The 17,886-nt window shown below is 42.3% G+C and overlaps 1 protein-coding gene across 2 annotated transcripts in view; it reads right to left on the bottom strand.

Annotated features, from left to right (window-relative positions):
- Positions 1-15,034, bottom strand: part of ctbp1 (C-terminal binding protein 1) — a 346,678-nt gene extending 331,644 nt beyond the window's left edge. The window contains exon 1 of one of the 2 annotated variants that reach the window (XM_085975466.1): positions 14,868-15,034. In XM_085975466.1, the coding sequence (XP_085831592.1) occupies positions 14,868-14,916 (49 nt within the window). In that variant the 5' untranslated portion in view covers positions 14,917-15,034. The remainder of the gene's footprint in view (positions 1-14,867) is intronic. The other variant, XM_085975465.1, reaches the window with a different exon arrangement.
- Between the last annotated feature and the right edge of the window lie 2,852 nt (positions 15,035-17,886).

Below are 17,886 nucleotides of genomic sequence, written 5' to 3'. Positions count from 1 at the left end.
AGGCCCCGGGGATTTGTCGGCCTTCAGTCCCCTCAACTTACCCAACACCATATCCCTAGAGATACTAATTTCTGTCAGCTCCTCCCTCTCATTAGTCCCTATGTTTGCCGATATTCCTGGGAGGTTATTTGTGTCCTCCTTTGTGAATACAGAACCAAAGTATGAGTTTAATTGGTCTGCCATTTCCTTATTCTCCATTATATATTACTTCTTTTTAGATTCATTGTCGAGCAATACTTACCATGCTTGTACACAAACTAGGGACCATTTTGAATAGTTTTTTGTTAAAAGTTGGCAGGTAAGGATGATTGCTTGCATCTTTAAAGCCCTGATTTTAACGAGCAGGCGGGTGGAAGGGCAAGAGCCAAACACGCTTGGTGTCGCCAACGTGAGGTCCGGGAGATTTTAACTCCTGGGCCTTGTCTGAATATGATCGACAGGCTGCCCACCTGATAGGGTTGGGAAACGGACAGCTCACCCATTTCACGGGGTAATTTCTGACGAGACACCCAAGACCTATTTAAAGTGGAATGCACCTCTGAGAGACATCTCCGAGGAGGACAATGCTCATGAATATGCACCATCCTGCATTCCATCCTTCCAAAGTATCAGCACAGAGACTGGCACTCTGTGGCATTAGAGAGTGAGTTAAGAGTCTACATGTGGTGAAGCACAAATGAGCACAAGGTAGTGGTGCCAAGGACAGCCTAGGAGACAGCTTGTCAGAGGGCAAAGTCATCACCCAGTTCTGCTAACCAAGACCATGATGAGAATTTCAAGAGTCCAGCTTTGAAAAGATTCCTTGAGGCACACAAGCAATTGTATGAAGTTTTGGAAATCCTGCCAAGGAGTTGCATCATCATGGTTGAAAGTACTGAAGAGTTCGCTTCCAGCTTGTGTGGTGTCATCTTGTACGACATTGCCATTCTGCAGTCTACCATGAAGCATGTGGCTACCTTCATGGATGCTGCAGCTGGGACCTCACAACAAGAGTCTGTGTTACCAGCCTTTGTAGCTCTGGTGGAAGCTTTAGGCTCCACCTTGGAAAGAGTGGTGAAATGCTTTGATAGGGGCTTTCAAGGCAACATTGATCTCAAGTCTGCACTCCTGCAGATCAGTGGAGTGGCAGTGGTGCTATGGGAGCATTACTTATTTCCATCTTTGAGGATGTCAGCACATCTGCTTCTTTACCACCCCCTCAACCAATACCCGCCACGATGCCAGGACTAGACAGACTAGATGCAGGAAGGATGTTCCCGATGGCCGGGGTCACAGTCTAAGGATAAGGGGTAAGCAATTTAGGACAGAGATGAGGAGGAATTTCTTCACCCAGAGAGTGGTGAAGCTGTGGAATTCTCTACCAAAGAAGGCAGTAGAGGCCAATTCATTACATATATTCATTGCACGAAACTCAAAAGGTTAGTATGCAGGTGCAGCAAGTGATTAAGAAGGCCAATGGAATGTTGGCTTTCATTGCTAAGGGGATAGAATATAAAAATAGGGAGGTATTGCTTCAGTTGTACAAGGTATTGGTGAGACCGCACCTGGAATACTGCATACAGTTTTGGTGTCCATACTTAAGAAAAGACATACTTGCTCTCGAGTCAGTACAAAGAAGGTTCACTCGGTTAATCCCGGGGATGAGGGGATGGACATATGAGGAGAGGTTGAGTAGATTGGGACTCTACTCATTGGAGTTCAGAAGAATGAGAGGCGATCTTATTGAAACATATAAGATTGTGAAGGGGTTGGATCGGGTGGATGCGGGGAGGATGTTCCCGATGATGGGTGAAACTAGAACTAGGGGGCATAGTCTTAGAATAAGGGGCTGCTCTTTCAAAACTGAGATGAGGAGGAACTACTTCACTCAGAGGGTGGTAGGTCTATGGAATATGCTGCCCCAAAAAGCTGTAGAAGCTACATCATTACATAAATTTAAAACAGAAATAGACAGTTTCCTATTAGTAAAGGGAATTAAGGGTTACGGGGAGCGGGCAGGAATTTGGACATGAGTCTAGGTTCGGATCGGACATGGCCCTGTGGGTAGCGGAGCGGGCCCAGGGGCCATGTAGCCTGATCCTGCTCCTATTTCGAGTGTCTAATTCTGTTAGATTCAGGAGGTGGTTCTGTGATAGTAGGTTGGCGGTTAGGATCAGATCAGCCATGATCTTATTGAAGGGCGGAGCAGGCTCGAGGGGCCGATTGGCCTACTCCTGCTCCTGTTTCTTATGTTCTTATGTTCTTATATTCAAGAAGGAGTTAGATATATTTCTTAAGGCTAAAGGGATCAAGGGATATGGGGAGAAGGCAGGGACAGGGTACTGAATTTGGATGATCAGCCATGATCTCATTGAATGGCGGAGCAGGCTCAAGGGGCCGAATGGCCTACTCCTGCACCTATCTTCTATGTTTCTATGAAGTCAGTTAGGCAAGACTGATCCTGAAGCAGCCCAGGTGCAGCAGTTTTAAGCCAGAGCCTCACAGGCTCAAGCACACAGAAGTCAGCGGCCATGAGCATCTCAAGTGTCCCCACATGAGGAACGGCAGCCTTCAACCAGCTTTTCTGAGACCACTAGGGGAGCACCTCATAGGAGTAATAGAGTTATTAAATCTTCTTTTATGTAAAGTACCATAGGTTGACACTTGGAGAAGAAATGAATGAATGTGTTTGGTGTTAATCACCTTTAGCACATTTGGCACTTTGATCTACAGCCTTTTCAGAGCAGCTTCTGAGTCTGCACTGTCAGTATGTCATTGATAAAAAAGAATTGTCTGAATGGCTACAATGTTCTTCAATGCAGGATTAAGGAAATGGTTAACTGCATCAGCGAAGATGCAATTTTGTTTGATAAATCATTTTTTTTCAGCCTCAGGGACTGGCGGCTAGTGCCAAAGACATTTCCCCCCTACCCCACTGACCCCCTACTCAAGGTTGCTGACTCAGCAGCATGGCCAATGCCATCCGAAGCCAACCAAAACAATTTAAATGAGCCTGACTTCAGAAGATCTGCCAGTATCAGTGCTCACACAAACACATGTGCCCAAGGCCCTATTTACCATCAATCCAATGGGATTCCCGCCAGATCTTAAATTCTTGGCACCAAAGTTGAACTTTTCAGCACAACATTTGATTAATTCAGTGTTCTTGTTGGGGGTCCAATCGGAGTTATCCTAGATCGACACCAGAGCTAGAGCCTAAGTGACCGCTTCATGGAGGCTAGTTACTAAGCAGAGTAGTTGTCCGACAGTGCCAGACCGGAATTAAACTTGAAGGTTGGGCCTGATGTGTGTCCAATGCTCAAGGATGTAGTGTGGGAGTCAAGTGACAAGTGCTTTCTTTCTCGCTGTGTGCGCAGGCACTGAACATAAATGGACTGATGCAACATTACTGAAGCTAGTTTTCTACCTGACAATCCATTCATATTACAGTAATAAAACATTTGCTGCCAGATATGCTCCATTTATCGCTCCATGCATATATACAGTTGCAGTATATCCAAGATCTGTGTCCGGAGGAGGATTTAAAAAAAAATTCATTCCTTAGACGTAGGCATCGCTGGCAAGGCCAGCATTTATTGCCCATCCCTAATTGCCCTCAAGGTGGTGGTGGTTGTGAGCTGCCTTCTTGAACCGCTGCAGTCCGTGAGGTGAAGGTACTCGCACAGTGCTGTTAGGGAGGGAGTTCCAGGATTTTGACCTAGCGACGATGAAGGATCAGCGATATATTTCCACATCAGAATGTGTGACTTGGAGGGGAACTTGCAGGTGGTGGTGTTCCCATGCGCCTGCTGCCCTTGTCCTTCTAGGTGGTAGAAGTCACAGGTTTGAGAGGTGCTGTTGAAAAAACCTTGGCGAGTTGCTGCAGTGCATCTTGTAGATGGTACACACTGCAGTCATGGTGTGCCAGTGGTGGAGGAAGTGAATGTTTAAGGTGGTGGATGGGGTGCTAATCAAGCGGGCTGCTTTGTTCTGGATGGTGTCGAGCTTCTTGAGTGTTGTTGGAGCTGCACTCAAACAGGCAAGTGGAAAGTATTCCATCACATTCCTGACATGTGCCTTTAGATGGTTGAAAGGCTTTGGGGAGTCAGGAGGTGAGCCACTCGCCACAGAATACCTAGCCTCTGACCTGCTCTTGTTGCCACAGTATTTATGTGGCTGGTCCAGTTAAGTTTCTGGTCAATGGTGGCCCCCAGGATGTTGATGGTGGGGGGGATTTGGCGATGGTAATGCCATTGAATGTTAAGGGGAGTTGGCTAGACTCTCTCTTGTTGGAGATGGTCATTGTCTGGCTCTTGTGTGGCACAAATGTTACTTGCCACTTATCAGCCCAAGCCTGAATGTTGCATTCCAATATAAAAAATAATCAGTTGTATCAAGTCCCTGTACTTAGCTTGGAATAAATTTGAAAGGTTATGCAATTGCTTAAACAAGTATTGTACAAGTCAATCACTGGTTAGAATTCAAGATATTTGACATGGATTTGAAAACTTTGGTAGCATCCACTGCTGGTTGACTTGGATGATATCCAAGTTGGTGAAAAATTAGATGCTTTGTAATTCTGATGTACATAATGTACAGCACTGATGTGGGAGAGAACACAAATATACAGCCAAAAATGGGAGAAAAAGTACCTACAGTGCAATTTAAAGAGAGGCCTAATATGAGTGAAAGAATAACAGCTGATACGAAGGAAATTTCTTGAAGGAACAGTATCCTAGCTATTTTTATCAGCATTTTCCTTTCTATTAGTGGTGGCTGAACAAAGCACCATTAATATGTGTGGGGAACAGTATCTCTGTGTTCTGAAGAGGTCAATGTATTAAATGTCTACAAAGCACTGTGACCAGACAATATCCCCCAGATTTGTTTTAAATGATAATGCGAGAAAACATGTGTTACATTGTTATAGTATCACATCGTTAAATGGAACTACTTTGCTATGGAACTACTTTGGTACGGTGTAGTTATATTGCTATGCGGCACATTGTGCACGGGCAGTGCACGGTGCAGCGTCGGACATCTTGTATCACTCCGCACCATGCGGCAGCACAGAACAAAGGCAAGAAACAGCTAGTAAAAGCAGTAACTAAAATGAGCTAAAAGTGTCTGTATTATTTATAGTAAAAGAACACAAGGAGACACAACATGGTGGCAGCGGTATAAGTGAGTAAAAAATTGTGCTGTACGAACTACGAATAAGACGAAAAGTGATTTTATGAGCTGATTGTGAGTGCCGATGTCTGCGGTGATTTGAGAGTGAATCGTACGGGAAACTAAAATGACGACTGTGCAAATGCAACCCCTCATGAACTGGGAAGCCGACGATATAGTAGAAGCATTCCGCAAGTTCAAACAGAAATGTGAGATTACATTCAAAAGCTTCCTGAAGGGCGCTACCAACGAGGAAAAGGTTAGTTACATTCTGTTGTGGACGGGAGAAAAAGGTCTAGATTTGTATAATAGCTGGAGTTTGACTGAAGACGAAAATGAAAACCCTGCGACAATTTTTGATAAATTCAGCAACCATCTAGAGCCTAAATCCAATCACCGTATACACAGATACAAATTCCAGAGTCTAAGACAGGAACCCGGTGAAACAGCTGACAATTTCCTAACAAGGCTGAGAAATGAAGCCAGCAAGTGTAAATTTAAGGAAATGGAAGAAAAGCTTGTGGACCAGCTAATATGGGGATCAGCGCATGTAGAGGTACAAAAAGCCCTGATAGGAAAAGAAAAGCTCGGAATAACAGAGGCTGTAGATACTGTGAGAGCTCATGAAGCCATGAAGCAGCAAATGGAAACGCTGATTTCTCAAACGGCTGACATGCGGACGGCTTCTGAGACGGACAACAGAGTGGATGCAGTGAGAGAAAAGTACAACACACAAAGACATACACATGACAACGGGGGAAACATGTGCAGAAATTGTGGAAGACCGCACGATTACACAGACAAGAGGAAATGTCCAGCATATGGAACAAGCTGCAATGCATGTGGCAAATTAAACCACTGGGAAAAGATGTGTAGAACGAAGAAAGAAGGAACATACATCAAAAACAAAGGCGGACAGCAGAACCAGAGAAAGAAACACAATATCCATGCCATGGATGAGCAGGATGATGATGATGATCATGACAATGCACTAAACATCGAAACCATAAAGATACAGCTTCACGAGATGTCCAGAGCGGAAAATACTCCGAGGAGAGAATTGCACACCATCATCCAAATCAAAAAAAAATCAAAGGTCGGCCCAAAACCATCAACTTAAAGTTGAAGCTGGACACAGGGGCTCAGAGCAACATTCTCCCATTGAGACTGTACCAGCAGATCTTTCCCGAAAACCTGAGAGAAGATGGCTACCCGAAAAATGGTTGTTTAAAGGCAAGTAATGTCACGCTGACAGCATACGGGGGGAGTGAGATTAAACAACTCGGAATAACCTTTATCAAAGGGACACATAAAAGAAAGAACATCAACTGCATGTTCTGTGTCACCGACACTGAGGGGCCAGCGATCCTGGGATTAAACAGCTGTGAGAAGTTGAGATTGATCTCAGTGCATCACGAGCTGACAGAAACGCCACTGAAGATAGACAGCAACACCCCACTGGAGAACTGCCCACAAATCAAGAGTAAAAAAGACTTGATAGACATGTATCCGGAATGTTTCGATGATATAGTGGGATGTTTCGGAGATTTCCAATACCACATCACCATCAATCCAGAGGTAAAGCCCGTTATCCATGCTCCACGAAAAGTACCCATCGAGCTGAAGACAAAGCTTGAAAGAGAGCTAAAGGAGATGGAAGAAAAGGGAGTGATCGTAAAGGTCACTGAACCCACAGACTGGGTAAACTCAATTGTGGTACGAGAAAAGCCAAACGGGTGTCTCAGAATATGTTTGGACCCCAAAGATCTAAACCAGGCGATAAAGAGGGACCACTATCCCACCCCAACGTTAGAGGAGATTACGCCATCACTGGCAGGAGCCAAGGTTTTCTCAAAACTAGATGCCAGAAATGGATATTGGAACATGAAGTTGGATGAGGAATCAACAACACTGACAACATTCAACACACCATTTGGGCGTTACAAATTCCTGCGGCTACCATTCGGGCTAAATGTCAGTCAAGATATCTTTCAACAGAAAGTAGACGAGACATACAGAGGCTGTGAAGGAGCTATAGGAATAGCTGATGATATTCAGATCTATGGAGCAGATGAAAGAGACCATGATATGCACCTACATGAGGCCATGGAGAGTACCAGGAAGGCTGGCATCAAGTTAAATGCAGATAGGTGCATAGTTAAAGTCAAGGAATGCCAATTCTTCGGTATGATTTATACACCAGAGGGAGTCAAGCCAAATCCAGAGAAGATTGCAGCGATTGCTGAAATGAAACCACCCAAAGACAAGAAAGAGCTGAGGAGTTACCTCGGCTTGGTCCAATACATGAGTTCTTTCATCCCACACATGTCGGAACATACAACAAATCTCAGAGAGCTATTGAAAGAAGAAGCCAAAGACCAGTGGTCTGAATCACACAAAAGGAATTTCAAACAACTTAAAGAACTGTTGTGCAAAGAAACAAGTCTGTCATATTATGACAGAAGAAAACCAGTCACTCTGCAAGTAGACGCTTCTGCCAGAGGACTAGGGGCAGCTCTGGTGCAGGAAGGAAAGCCGATAGCTCTCGCATCAAAGGCCTTGACGTCAGCTGAGACGAGATACGCCAACATAGAAAGAGAACTATTAGTAGTAGTGTACGGATGCGAGAAATTCCATACATACCTATATGGCAGGCGATTTATAATCGAGAGTGACCATCGTCCACTAGAACAGATCTATAAGAAGAATCTGTGCAAAGCGCCTGCAAGACTGCAAAGACTACTTCTAAGGATCCAAAGCTATGACTTCACGCTTAAATATAAGCCAGGAAAGGAAATGGTGCTAGCAGATCCGTTGTCTCGACTGTCACCATATGAGAAACACGAGGTGGAGGGCCTAACAGTAAAAATCCACCACCTAGTAAATGTTACCCCTACAAAGCTCAGTCAAATCAGAGATGAGACTAGCAAAGATGAGGAGTTGCAACTACTCACACAACAAGTAATACAGGGGTGGCCGGAGAGAGTCCAGCAGGCACAGGCGACAATTCGTCAATACTGGATGATTAAAGACGATATTGCAGTAGAAGACGGTATTCTCCTTGCTTGATCGAGGATCATCGTGCCAAAGACGATGCAGACACAACTTCTCCATCTCATACATGAAGGCCACATGGGAATGGAAAAATGCAAGCTGAGAGCCAGATCAGCTGTATACTGGATAGGCATGTACAAAAATATCGAACAGATGGTCTCTGCATGTGGTATATGCCAGAAATACAGAAATGCACAACAGAAAGAGGAGATGATACCTAGTGAAATACCGTCAAGACCATGGCACACTGTTGGGGCAGATCTCTTCATGTGCAATCAAGAATGGTATCTCATAGTGGCAGATTACTATTCCAAGTTTCCTTTTGTGAGAAGGATGAAAGACTTGAGAGCCACAACTACCACCAGGATTGCAAAGAGCTTGTTTGCTGAACAAGGAATCCCAGAAAAGGTAATCTGTGACAATGGAATCCAGTTCACATCGAGTGAATTCAGAGCTCTGGCAGAAAAGTATGGGTTCAAAATAGTAACCTTATCCCCACATTTCCCAAGGGGACACGGGTTCATCGAAAGATAGATCCAGACTGACAAGAGAACTCTCATCAAAAGTAGTGAGATGGGGGAAGACCAAGACCTTGCCCTCCTATCACTCAGATCAACACCACTGAAAGCAGACATGAAATCACCTGCGGAATTGCTGAATGGGAGGAAGTTTAAGACTACACTACCAGCAAAAATACATCCTCCCCAGGACCAGGAGGACTTCAGACAAAAGCTGGCAGAAGCACAAATCGTAGGAAGCAAACATTACGATAAACATGCAAAGACGCTACCAGAATTGCTGAATGGACAATCGGTGCATGTGCAAGACCCGGTGTTGAAAACCTGGAATCCAGCCAAGGTCATTGGAAAAGCTGATACTCCAAGATCTTACTTCGTAGAGACTGAACCTGGTAACCAATACAGACGGAACAGACTCCACATCAGACCTTCACCTGAACAGGATAAGCAGCAGACAGCACAACACAAGAAACAAGCGCTACAAATCAAACAACCATGAGCATGCACACTCCAACTCCAAAGGCGACAGCAACAACAACAACAAGAGCGGAACACACCAAAACACCGCAGAGAGGAATGGTCACCACCAAATCCACAAGATGGAGGGACAACATCCAACCACCTGAGCGATATCACGAATAAAAAAAAACTCACGATTCTTTGTAGTTGATAATAATAGTTTCGATATAATATTTGTTAACTTAAATTGTTAAATTTCATGTTTTAGTTTTTTGAGAAAGAGGGATGTTACATTTTTATCATATCACATCGTTAAATGGAACTACTTTGGTATGGAACTACTTTGGTATGGTGTAGTTATATTGCTATAGTGCACAGTGCAGCGTCGGACATCTTGTATCACTCCGCACCATGCGACAGCACAGAAACAAGGCAAGAAACAGCTAGTAAAAGCAGTAACTAAAATGAGCTAAAAGTGTCTGTATTATTTATAGTAAAAGAACACAAGGAGACACAACAATATGTGCCTTGGGTACCTGAGGATCAATGGAGAGTTAATCAATCCTGATATGCAAAACAAGAGTGAAAATGAACCAGAGAATTAGAGATCCATTTTCCTAATATTTCTAACAGGGCAAATGCTCATCAGCAGTTTACATGGTTGTCATCAAAAGTTCACTGGAAGAAAACAAAAGGAGTCATCTTAATTTCAAAAGCAATTGGTCACAATTCAAGAGTCTGTCTACTAGATGTCCTTTTAGAGTAGGTAATTAAGTTAGTGGACAAGAGCTATTCAGTAGATACAATTGTCTTACATTTGCAGAAGCCATTTGATAAAAGTTCTACACCTCAGGCTTTTAAAAGTTAAAGGCACATGAGCTTACTGAATTGAGAGCTGCCTTGGTAAAAGAACTAAATGATCAAATGGTGATGAATTGGAGAAGTTCTGTCTGGGATGCACTGTGGGCTGGATTTTACCAGCCCTGAGGAGGCGGGTCTGAAGGCGGGACTGCTGGGAAAATCCCCAAAAATGGGAGCGGGTCCCAATCCCGCTCCCAACCCGCCTCCAAACAATCTTTCCGGGAGTCAGGTCCCCGATTTGCGCAGGGACCTGACTCCTAGTGGCGGGAAGAGGATTATAGCCACTTAACTGCCTGTTAACAGGTAGTTAACAGGCTTTTTCCAATTTTTTGACTGCTGCTGCAGGCTTCCCGATGTCGGGGAACCCTGTCAGAGTAAGTGAGGCGTGCTCTGGGTCTGTTGTTATGTTGGTGTTTGGATGATAGCTGCAGAAGTGGTGTGAAGCATGCAATCGGACACAGGTTAGTATCAGAGCTAAGGAAAAGTTGTGAAAGTAATTTTTAATGTGGTTAGATGTTTCTGCAGGTGACAAGCTGTGAAGTGTTTGTGTAGGCTCATCTCATCGGGAGAAGTGACAGATAGCTTCGGCAATCTCAGCTGCAGCTGCCATCTGTTTTATCCTAAAGAGAGAGTAATTGGAGAGCCTGTGTTCAAGGGCTCACCTTTAGACAGTGATTTTCAGTGTTTGACAGCACCTCAATGCTGTCAAACACTGTCAAATCATCTGTCAAACAAGTGTGGTGCATATGCTTTTAAGAAAACCGGCAGATGAAGCGTCATCAACTGACGTCATCTGACACCGGCTTTCCCTTAATTGGCCGGCAAGCCCGCAGGGTGGGCTTAACGAGGCCAATCAGGGCAAAATAGCGTCTGTTCGTCAGACGTCGCTGGGAGCGGGACTAGAACCTGGAAGGCAGCAGTCCCGCCCCCAACGCGTCTCAGTGAGTAAAATCCAGCCCAGTGTCCCACAGGGGTCTTTCTAGACCCCTAGCTGTTTACACGACTACAGTTAGATTTATTGCATCAAAATATATTCTTCCACAAATTTGCTTTCCACAACTTATTCTGCTGTGACTAATATTTTCTCAATTATTTGTCAGGGAAGCATAACAATTCTGACTGTAGACTGGAACATAATGTAACATCAGTATTTAAGACTATATTAGAACTGAAAAGTACATCTTGTAAGAATCTTCTAACTGTTAAATAGATAACAGTGGATTAATTTTTGCAACTGAAATGCATATCAACAGTACAAGAGAAACAATTTCACAGTGCTGCACCTGGAGGAATCCAAATAGCTTTAATCTCCTTTACCAACAGAAGCAAATGAACATAAACAAGACATCCATAGCCAACAGCACAACATGCCAAAAGTTGAAAAGATATCACTGTTGTAGCTTGAACTGCCCCATTGCACATTATTCTAACTTTACCAAAATCTATCCACCTAAAAATAAACCTGAAGTACAAAGGAAGAATTCCAACCGGGAATCATATAGAATGTTTTTCAAGAGAGTATCATGCAGAGAAGAAAAAACTTTTCCATAGAGATGGACAAAATAGATTCAATTTGATAGATTTGATAGATTCAATAAGGCACACACACTGGAAAAACACCTGCAGATGGTTTAAAAAAAAGAAACGACCTAATTATTTCATACAAATTATGGTTGCTAATGATACTCATTTTGGAATTTAATATTTATTCAAAATTGGAGAAGATTTTTTTTAGTAGATGCAACCCCAAATAAAAGTAGTATTTATTATTGGGCAGCAATGGTGCATCAACATGCAGTGGCACAGATCGTAGGAACAGAGATCCTCTATTTGGCTAAGTTTTTGACTGGAGATTCTGAGTCATGTTGCTGTAAAGAGGCACTAAGAGGAGATGGTGAGTGAAAATTGGATGGGAAGTTTCGAGCAGGTTCCTTTTGTGTGCCTTCTGCGGTTGGTTATGAGTGGTATGACTTGAAATCAGGCAATCCGCCTGGTCCTCTTAAACATGTACACGGCAACAAAGATACATGGAATATACCTACAAATCTAAAATCGAACAATTTATCATGTGTTTAATTTGAATAAAAAGCACTTTTTTTCAAAACTTGTCACAGTAAAGATAGCTTCAGATATGGAAGAATAACTAATCATGTTCCAACATATAGTTAATGTGTACATTGTCCTATAAATGGGATAGTTCAGCTACAGAAGCAAAAAAAAGTAATTGTGCCCAAGTTATATTTTACACCATTGATGCTTTCAAAATGGACACCATCAAATTAGATTTCTTCAGAATAGGCTCCATAGAATTAGAGATTGCTTTATGCCATAAGTGTCTAACCTGAATTCATATAGATTGAAATTTCACGAGCCATCTGTAATAATGTTATGCAACCATGCTGCTGTCACATATTATTACAACAACTCGTACCGTTAAACAATGCAAAAGTCCCAGATTGCTTCCCTGGGACTGAGGAAAAGGAAGAAGGGACAAAAAGCAGGAGTATGGAGAGAGTTATGGGAGGTGATCAAAGGTGTAGTTGAAGACAAAAGTTTTTGTGAAGGCAGATGGGAAGAGATGTAACCAAAAGGAGAAATTTAGGCAGAGAATTCACCAGGAGGTTAGACCAGAAGATGTGTCCATTCCCATGCCCATTCTGCCTGTGTTATGTTACGCTCAAATTTTCTGAGAATCTCATTAGAATACGCCCAACTGTAAAATGTGCAGAAATGAGAGGAAACAATCAGGGCTCAACGAAAGCGCCCAACTCACACCATATATTATTTCTTTAAGTATGAAAATTAAAGATTCAACTCATTTAACTGTTATTCATACATATTAGGCACAGCATGCAATTGGGAAAAAATTTCAATTTTTAATGTGACTTACACAGATGTCATAAAAATATATTCAAAGAAAGAGAAAATACAATGCAGGTCTTGGTGAGGATAAACAAAAACAAAGCGCTCAAATAATTGCAATAAAACACCAGAAGAATGATTTTGTTACTTGCTGCACCTAAAAATCTGGTCATATTTTGAAGAGAACCTCTGATCAAGTGCAATTGCAGGAAATTCGGTGACATAAGGTCCAGAGTACTCCTACTAATTCAGTTGAAGCATTTAAGGCTACACTCCATGCAACTATGGCCTACTATAATGGCTGGCTTCAACAAGTTAGAATTGAGACACTGTGAGGGAAGGAATTTGGAAAGCTCACTGCAGTCCCACATGCTCGACTAGATCAGCGACTTATAAGAGCCTGTCCTCCAGATGGGGCATGTGTGCTGTAGCAACTGAATAGGCAGCTGGCTCTCATTACCGCTCCATTGCTGCATCATCCTGTGGCAATCCAAAGTGACAACGGGTACCACCAAAAGTGTGCAGCCCCACAGCAAATACAGAAAGGAACCTCCCTGGCACAGATACACCAACCGCAAGGTTACTCACACATAGAGGTAGTGGAACATTAAAATTCTATGAAGCTCACAAATAGAGCCAACAGACAACCAGCATTTCGATACCTACAATTAAGGATTAATTCAGGAATATCAAATGATGCACTCGTGCAGTTTGGGGTTAGTTGGTAGCACACTCATCAGAGTGAAAAAGTTGTGGGTTTAAGAGCACCACTCCAGAACCTGAGCAAACAACTTGGACTGAAATTTCAGTAGGGTACAGTTTGAGGTGCCATCCTTGGATGAGATGTTAAAGCAAGACTCTGTGTCTGTTCAGGTTGATGGTAAAGATTCCAAGGCACAATTTTGAAGAGGAAAAAGTTCTCCTGTTGTCCTGGTCAACCACCATCACAGATCTAGACAGGAGAAATGTAGCTAAATGTACTGCAGGTATGCTTCTAAGTTGTACAGACCAGGAAGGTACCAGGTTTGATCCCTGGTCTGTGCTGACTTAGCTATTCTCAGTGGCCAGAGCATGACATTTGGCTTGAATGTCACCAGCTGGGGGTTGGGACAACCATTCGGGATTCTCGCTTCTAACGTCTTTTCAGTGATCCTTGCTAGAAAGTTCCGATACCAAATTCATGGGCCTTGAGTGATGACTGGATTATTCTCAACTTTAGGGGTCACCCCTCCCTGTCAATAGCTGGGTAACCCACCAACATTGACTTTTGAGGCTCACAAATGTGGAACGGTCACTTGGGCAAGGTACTTGAGTGGAACTGTACCCAGTGTGAGTTACTACATTTAGGGAAGCAAGGGGAACAAACTGGGGAAAAGAAGTAAAATATTTGGCAAACAAAAACTAATTACAATATTAAAGCAAGAAAATGTGGATGACTTGCAATGAGCTGTAACATCATCCACATATCATTAGATAAAAGTCACATTTCCCAATTCTCAACTAACAGTGTCTGGGACCCTCCATATAAATTTGGATTTATGGTTGCATTTAAACACTTCTCAGAATTAGGAGCCAGAAATTGTTCAGATAAATAAGATTTTGATAAATAAAGTTCCAGGAGTAAGAGAATTGCGGTTTAGCCTGGAAGATAACGTTATTTGTAAAACTGATTGAGATTACAAGATGTTTGACAACTAAAGGCTGTTATTTACCCAAATCTGTAGAGAATGTATCCTCGTTTTTAACCGTTTGAATTTAAACAGTCTATTCCGCTCGAAGTATTGCAGCATAGTCATTTGTGCATGTTTTTACATAGCCTATTTGATGCAAGAAAATAAGAACTATACACAGTAATTTTGTACATTTATGTTGCGAACAACTAATAACAGGTCTTAACCAACATGTTACTTCTGTGCACAGGTAATTTTTAATTAAATCATTTTGATCACTGTAGCTTCCAACCTTCAAACATCCGATCTAGGCGCAGTCGCTTTACTTTATGTTTGTCCATGAGAGACCCGAGGGCAGGATCGAAAGGTCAGAGGTTGTCACCACACCTTCTACTGCAGGCCTCCGAGGGAAAAAACACAAATCCAATCGGTATGATGTACTGAGAGGTTTCAAATAGCTCTTCCTCACCTGCTAAGAAAAGAAAATGCATATGCTATTTTTTTTCCAGCTGTATTTAGAATGTTAGAATTGATCTATCTATCCATCTTTCAGGTTTGTAATATATATTTTTTTTTAATGGTGTCATGTCAAGTTAACGTGTGTCAGTTTTGGAATGGATCAATGTCAAATGACCTCTGAAGACTGAAGAACTGCAGAACCCAAATAAAATGCTGCAAGATACTGCTGTGCTGCATTGATTTGTTAAAATATATTGCTATTTTATTACTACTGACAAAACATTTATTTCTACAACAAATTCAGTCACCACACAGAATTAACCCACAAGGTGCTGAGGTTACATTTGTCCTAAATCCTGTGAAATACAGAAGTACAGAGGAGATTTACAAGGATGTTGCCAGGACTTGAGAATTTTAGCTAGGAGGAAAGATTGGATAGGCTGGGGTTGCTTTCTTTAGAACAGAGGAGGCTGAGGGGAGATTTAATTTTGAGGTGTATACAGGAAACTCTCTTTTTACCGGCACCTAAATAACCAGAAATCTCTCTTAACCGGCAAAATTCAGGAGTAGGTTCAGGTAAGTTTTACTTCATATTAGTGGCCGTGTAACCGGGATTCCTGGATCTGTGGCTGTGTAACTGGGGTTCCTGCACCTGTGGCTGTGCAACAGGGATGCCTGGATCTGTGGCCGTGTACGGGGCTCTCGTACCTTAGTAAGTATACCTCTCTGTAATCCGGACTTTTTGATCAACTGGCACCACGCTGGTCCCATCGGTGCCGGATAAAAAAGAGTTTCCTGTAAAATTAAGAGGGGCCTAGATAGAGTGGATAGGAGGGACCTATTTCCCTCAGCAGAGAGATCAATAACCAGGGGGTATAGGTTTAAAGTAATTGGTCGAAGGATTACAGGAGAGTTGAGGGGAATGTTTTTCACCCAGACGGTGGTGGGGCTCTGGAACCCACTGTCTGAAAGTGTAGTAGAGGCAGAGACCCTCATCAGATATAAAAAGTACTTGGATATGCACTTGAAGTGCTGTAACCTACAGGGCTACAGACCAAGAGCTGGAAAATGGGATTAGGCTGGATAGCTCTTCTTTTGCTGGCACAGACACGATGCGCCGAAGGCCTCCATCTATGCCGTAAACTTCTACGATTCTATGAAATAAACATCGCAAACTTCTGCAGCTGCACATCAGCTCCACTCTACGAACTTTTCCTTTTTAAAAATATATTGCACTGTAAACTAGATTTATTTAAACTATGACATTCGCAACAAAATAGATGAATTACTAGCGGAGATAGAAATTAATAGGTTTGATCTAATAGGCATTACGGAGACGAGATTGCAATGTGGCCAAGGTTGGGAACTAAATATTCCAGGATACTTAACTTTTAGGAGATAGGCAAAATGGAAAAGGAGGAGGGGGTAACCCTGATAATAAAGGGTGGGATAAAGACAGTAGAGAGAAAGGATCTTGGCCCGAAAATCAAGAAGCAGAATCAGTTTGGGTGGAGCTAAGAAACAGCAAGGGGCAGAAAACATTGGTAGGAATTGTTTATAGGCCCCCAAATAGTAACTGTAATGTAGGGCAGAGTATCAATCAGGAAATTAGAGGCGCATGTAAGAAGGGTAATACAGTGATCATGGGGGTGGGGGGGCTTTAATCTAACAACTAGGAACAGGCTATTTTAGATCTAGTATTGTGCAATGAGAAAGGGTTAATTAATAACCTTGTAGTAAAGGGGCCTTTAGGGAACAGTGACCATAATATAATAGAATTTTATATTGAGTTTGAAAGTGATTTAGTTAAATCCGAAACTAGGGTCTTAAATCTAAACAAAGCCAACTACGTAGGTATGAGGGGTGAGTTGGCTATGGTAGATTGGGAAACTATATTAAAAGGTAGGATGGTAGACAAGCAATGGCTAGCATATAAAGAATTAATACAAAATTTACAACAAATATACATTCCTTGAAGACACAAAAACCCCACAGTGGTCCAACTGTGGCGAACAAGAGAATTTAAAGATATTATTAGATCAAAGGAAGAGGCTTATAATGTTTCCAAAAAGAGTTGTAAGCCTGAGGATTGGGAGGATTTTAGAATTCAGCAAAGGAGGACCAAGAAATTGATAAAGAAAGGGAAAATAGAATATCAAAGTAAACTAGCGAGAGACATAGTAAGACTGTAAAAGCTTCTATAGATATGTAAAAAGGAAAAGATTAGTGAAAGTAAATGTAGGTCCCTTACAGGCTGAGACAGGAGAAGTTATAATGGGAAATAAGGAAATGGCAGAGAAATTAAACAAATACTTTGTGTCTGTCTTCACAGAAGAAGACGCAAAATACTTCCCGGAAATAGTGGAGAACCAAGGCTTTACTGAGAATGAGGAACTGAAAGAAATTAGTATTAGTAAAAAAAATAGTACTGGAGAAATTAATGGGACTGAAAGCCAATAGATCCCCTGGACCTGATGGCCTACATCCTACAGTTTTGAAAGAGGTGGCTATAGAGATAGTGGATGCATTGGTTGTCATTTTCCAATGTTCCATAGATTCAGGAACGGTTCCCGCAGATTGGAAGGTGGCAAATGTAACCTCACTATTTAAGAAAGGAGGGAGTGAGAAAACGGGGAACTACAGACCAGTTAGCCTGACATCAGTAGTAGGGAAAATGCTAGAATCTATTATTAAGGACGTGGTAACAGAGCAATTAGAAAATAATAATAGGATTGGGCAGAGTCAACACGGATTTATGAAAGGGAAATCGTGTTTGACAAATCTGTTAAGAGTTTTTTGAGGTTATAACTAGCAGATTAGATAAGGGGGAACCAATGGATGTGGTGTATTTG

This window comes from Somniosus microcephalus, chromosome 2 (genome assembly GCF_052327205.1).
Source record: "Somniosus microcephalus isolate GS21.2 chromosome 2, FLI_Smic_1.0, whole genome shotgun sequence".
NCBI classification, from domain to species: Eukaryota; Metazoa; Chordata; class Chondrichthyes; order Squaliformes; family Somniosidae; genus Somniosus; species Somniosus microcephalus.
This window is presented reverse-complemented; position numbering and strand designations above follow the sequence as displayed.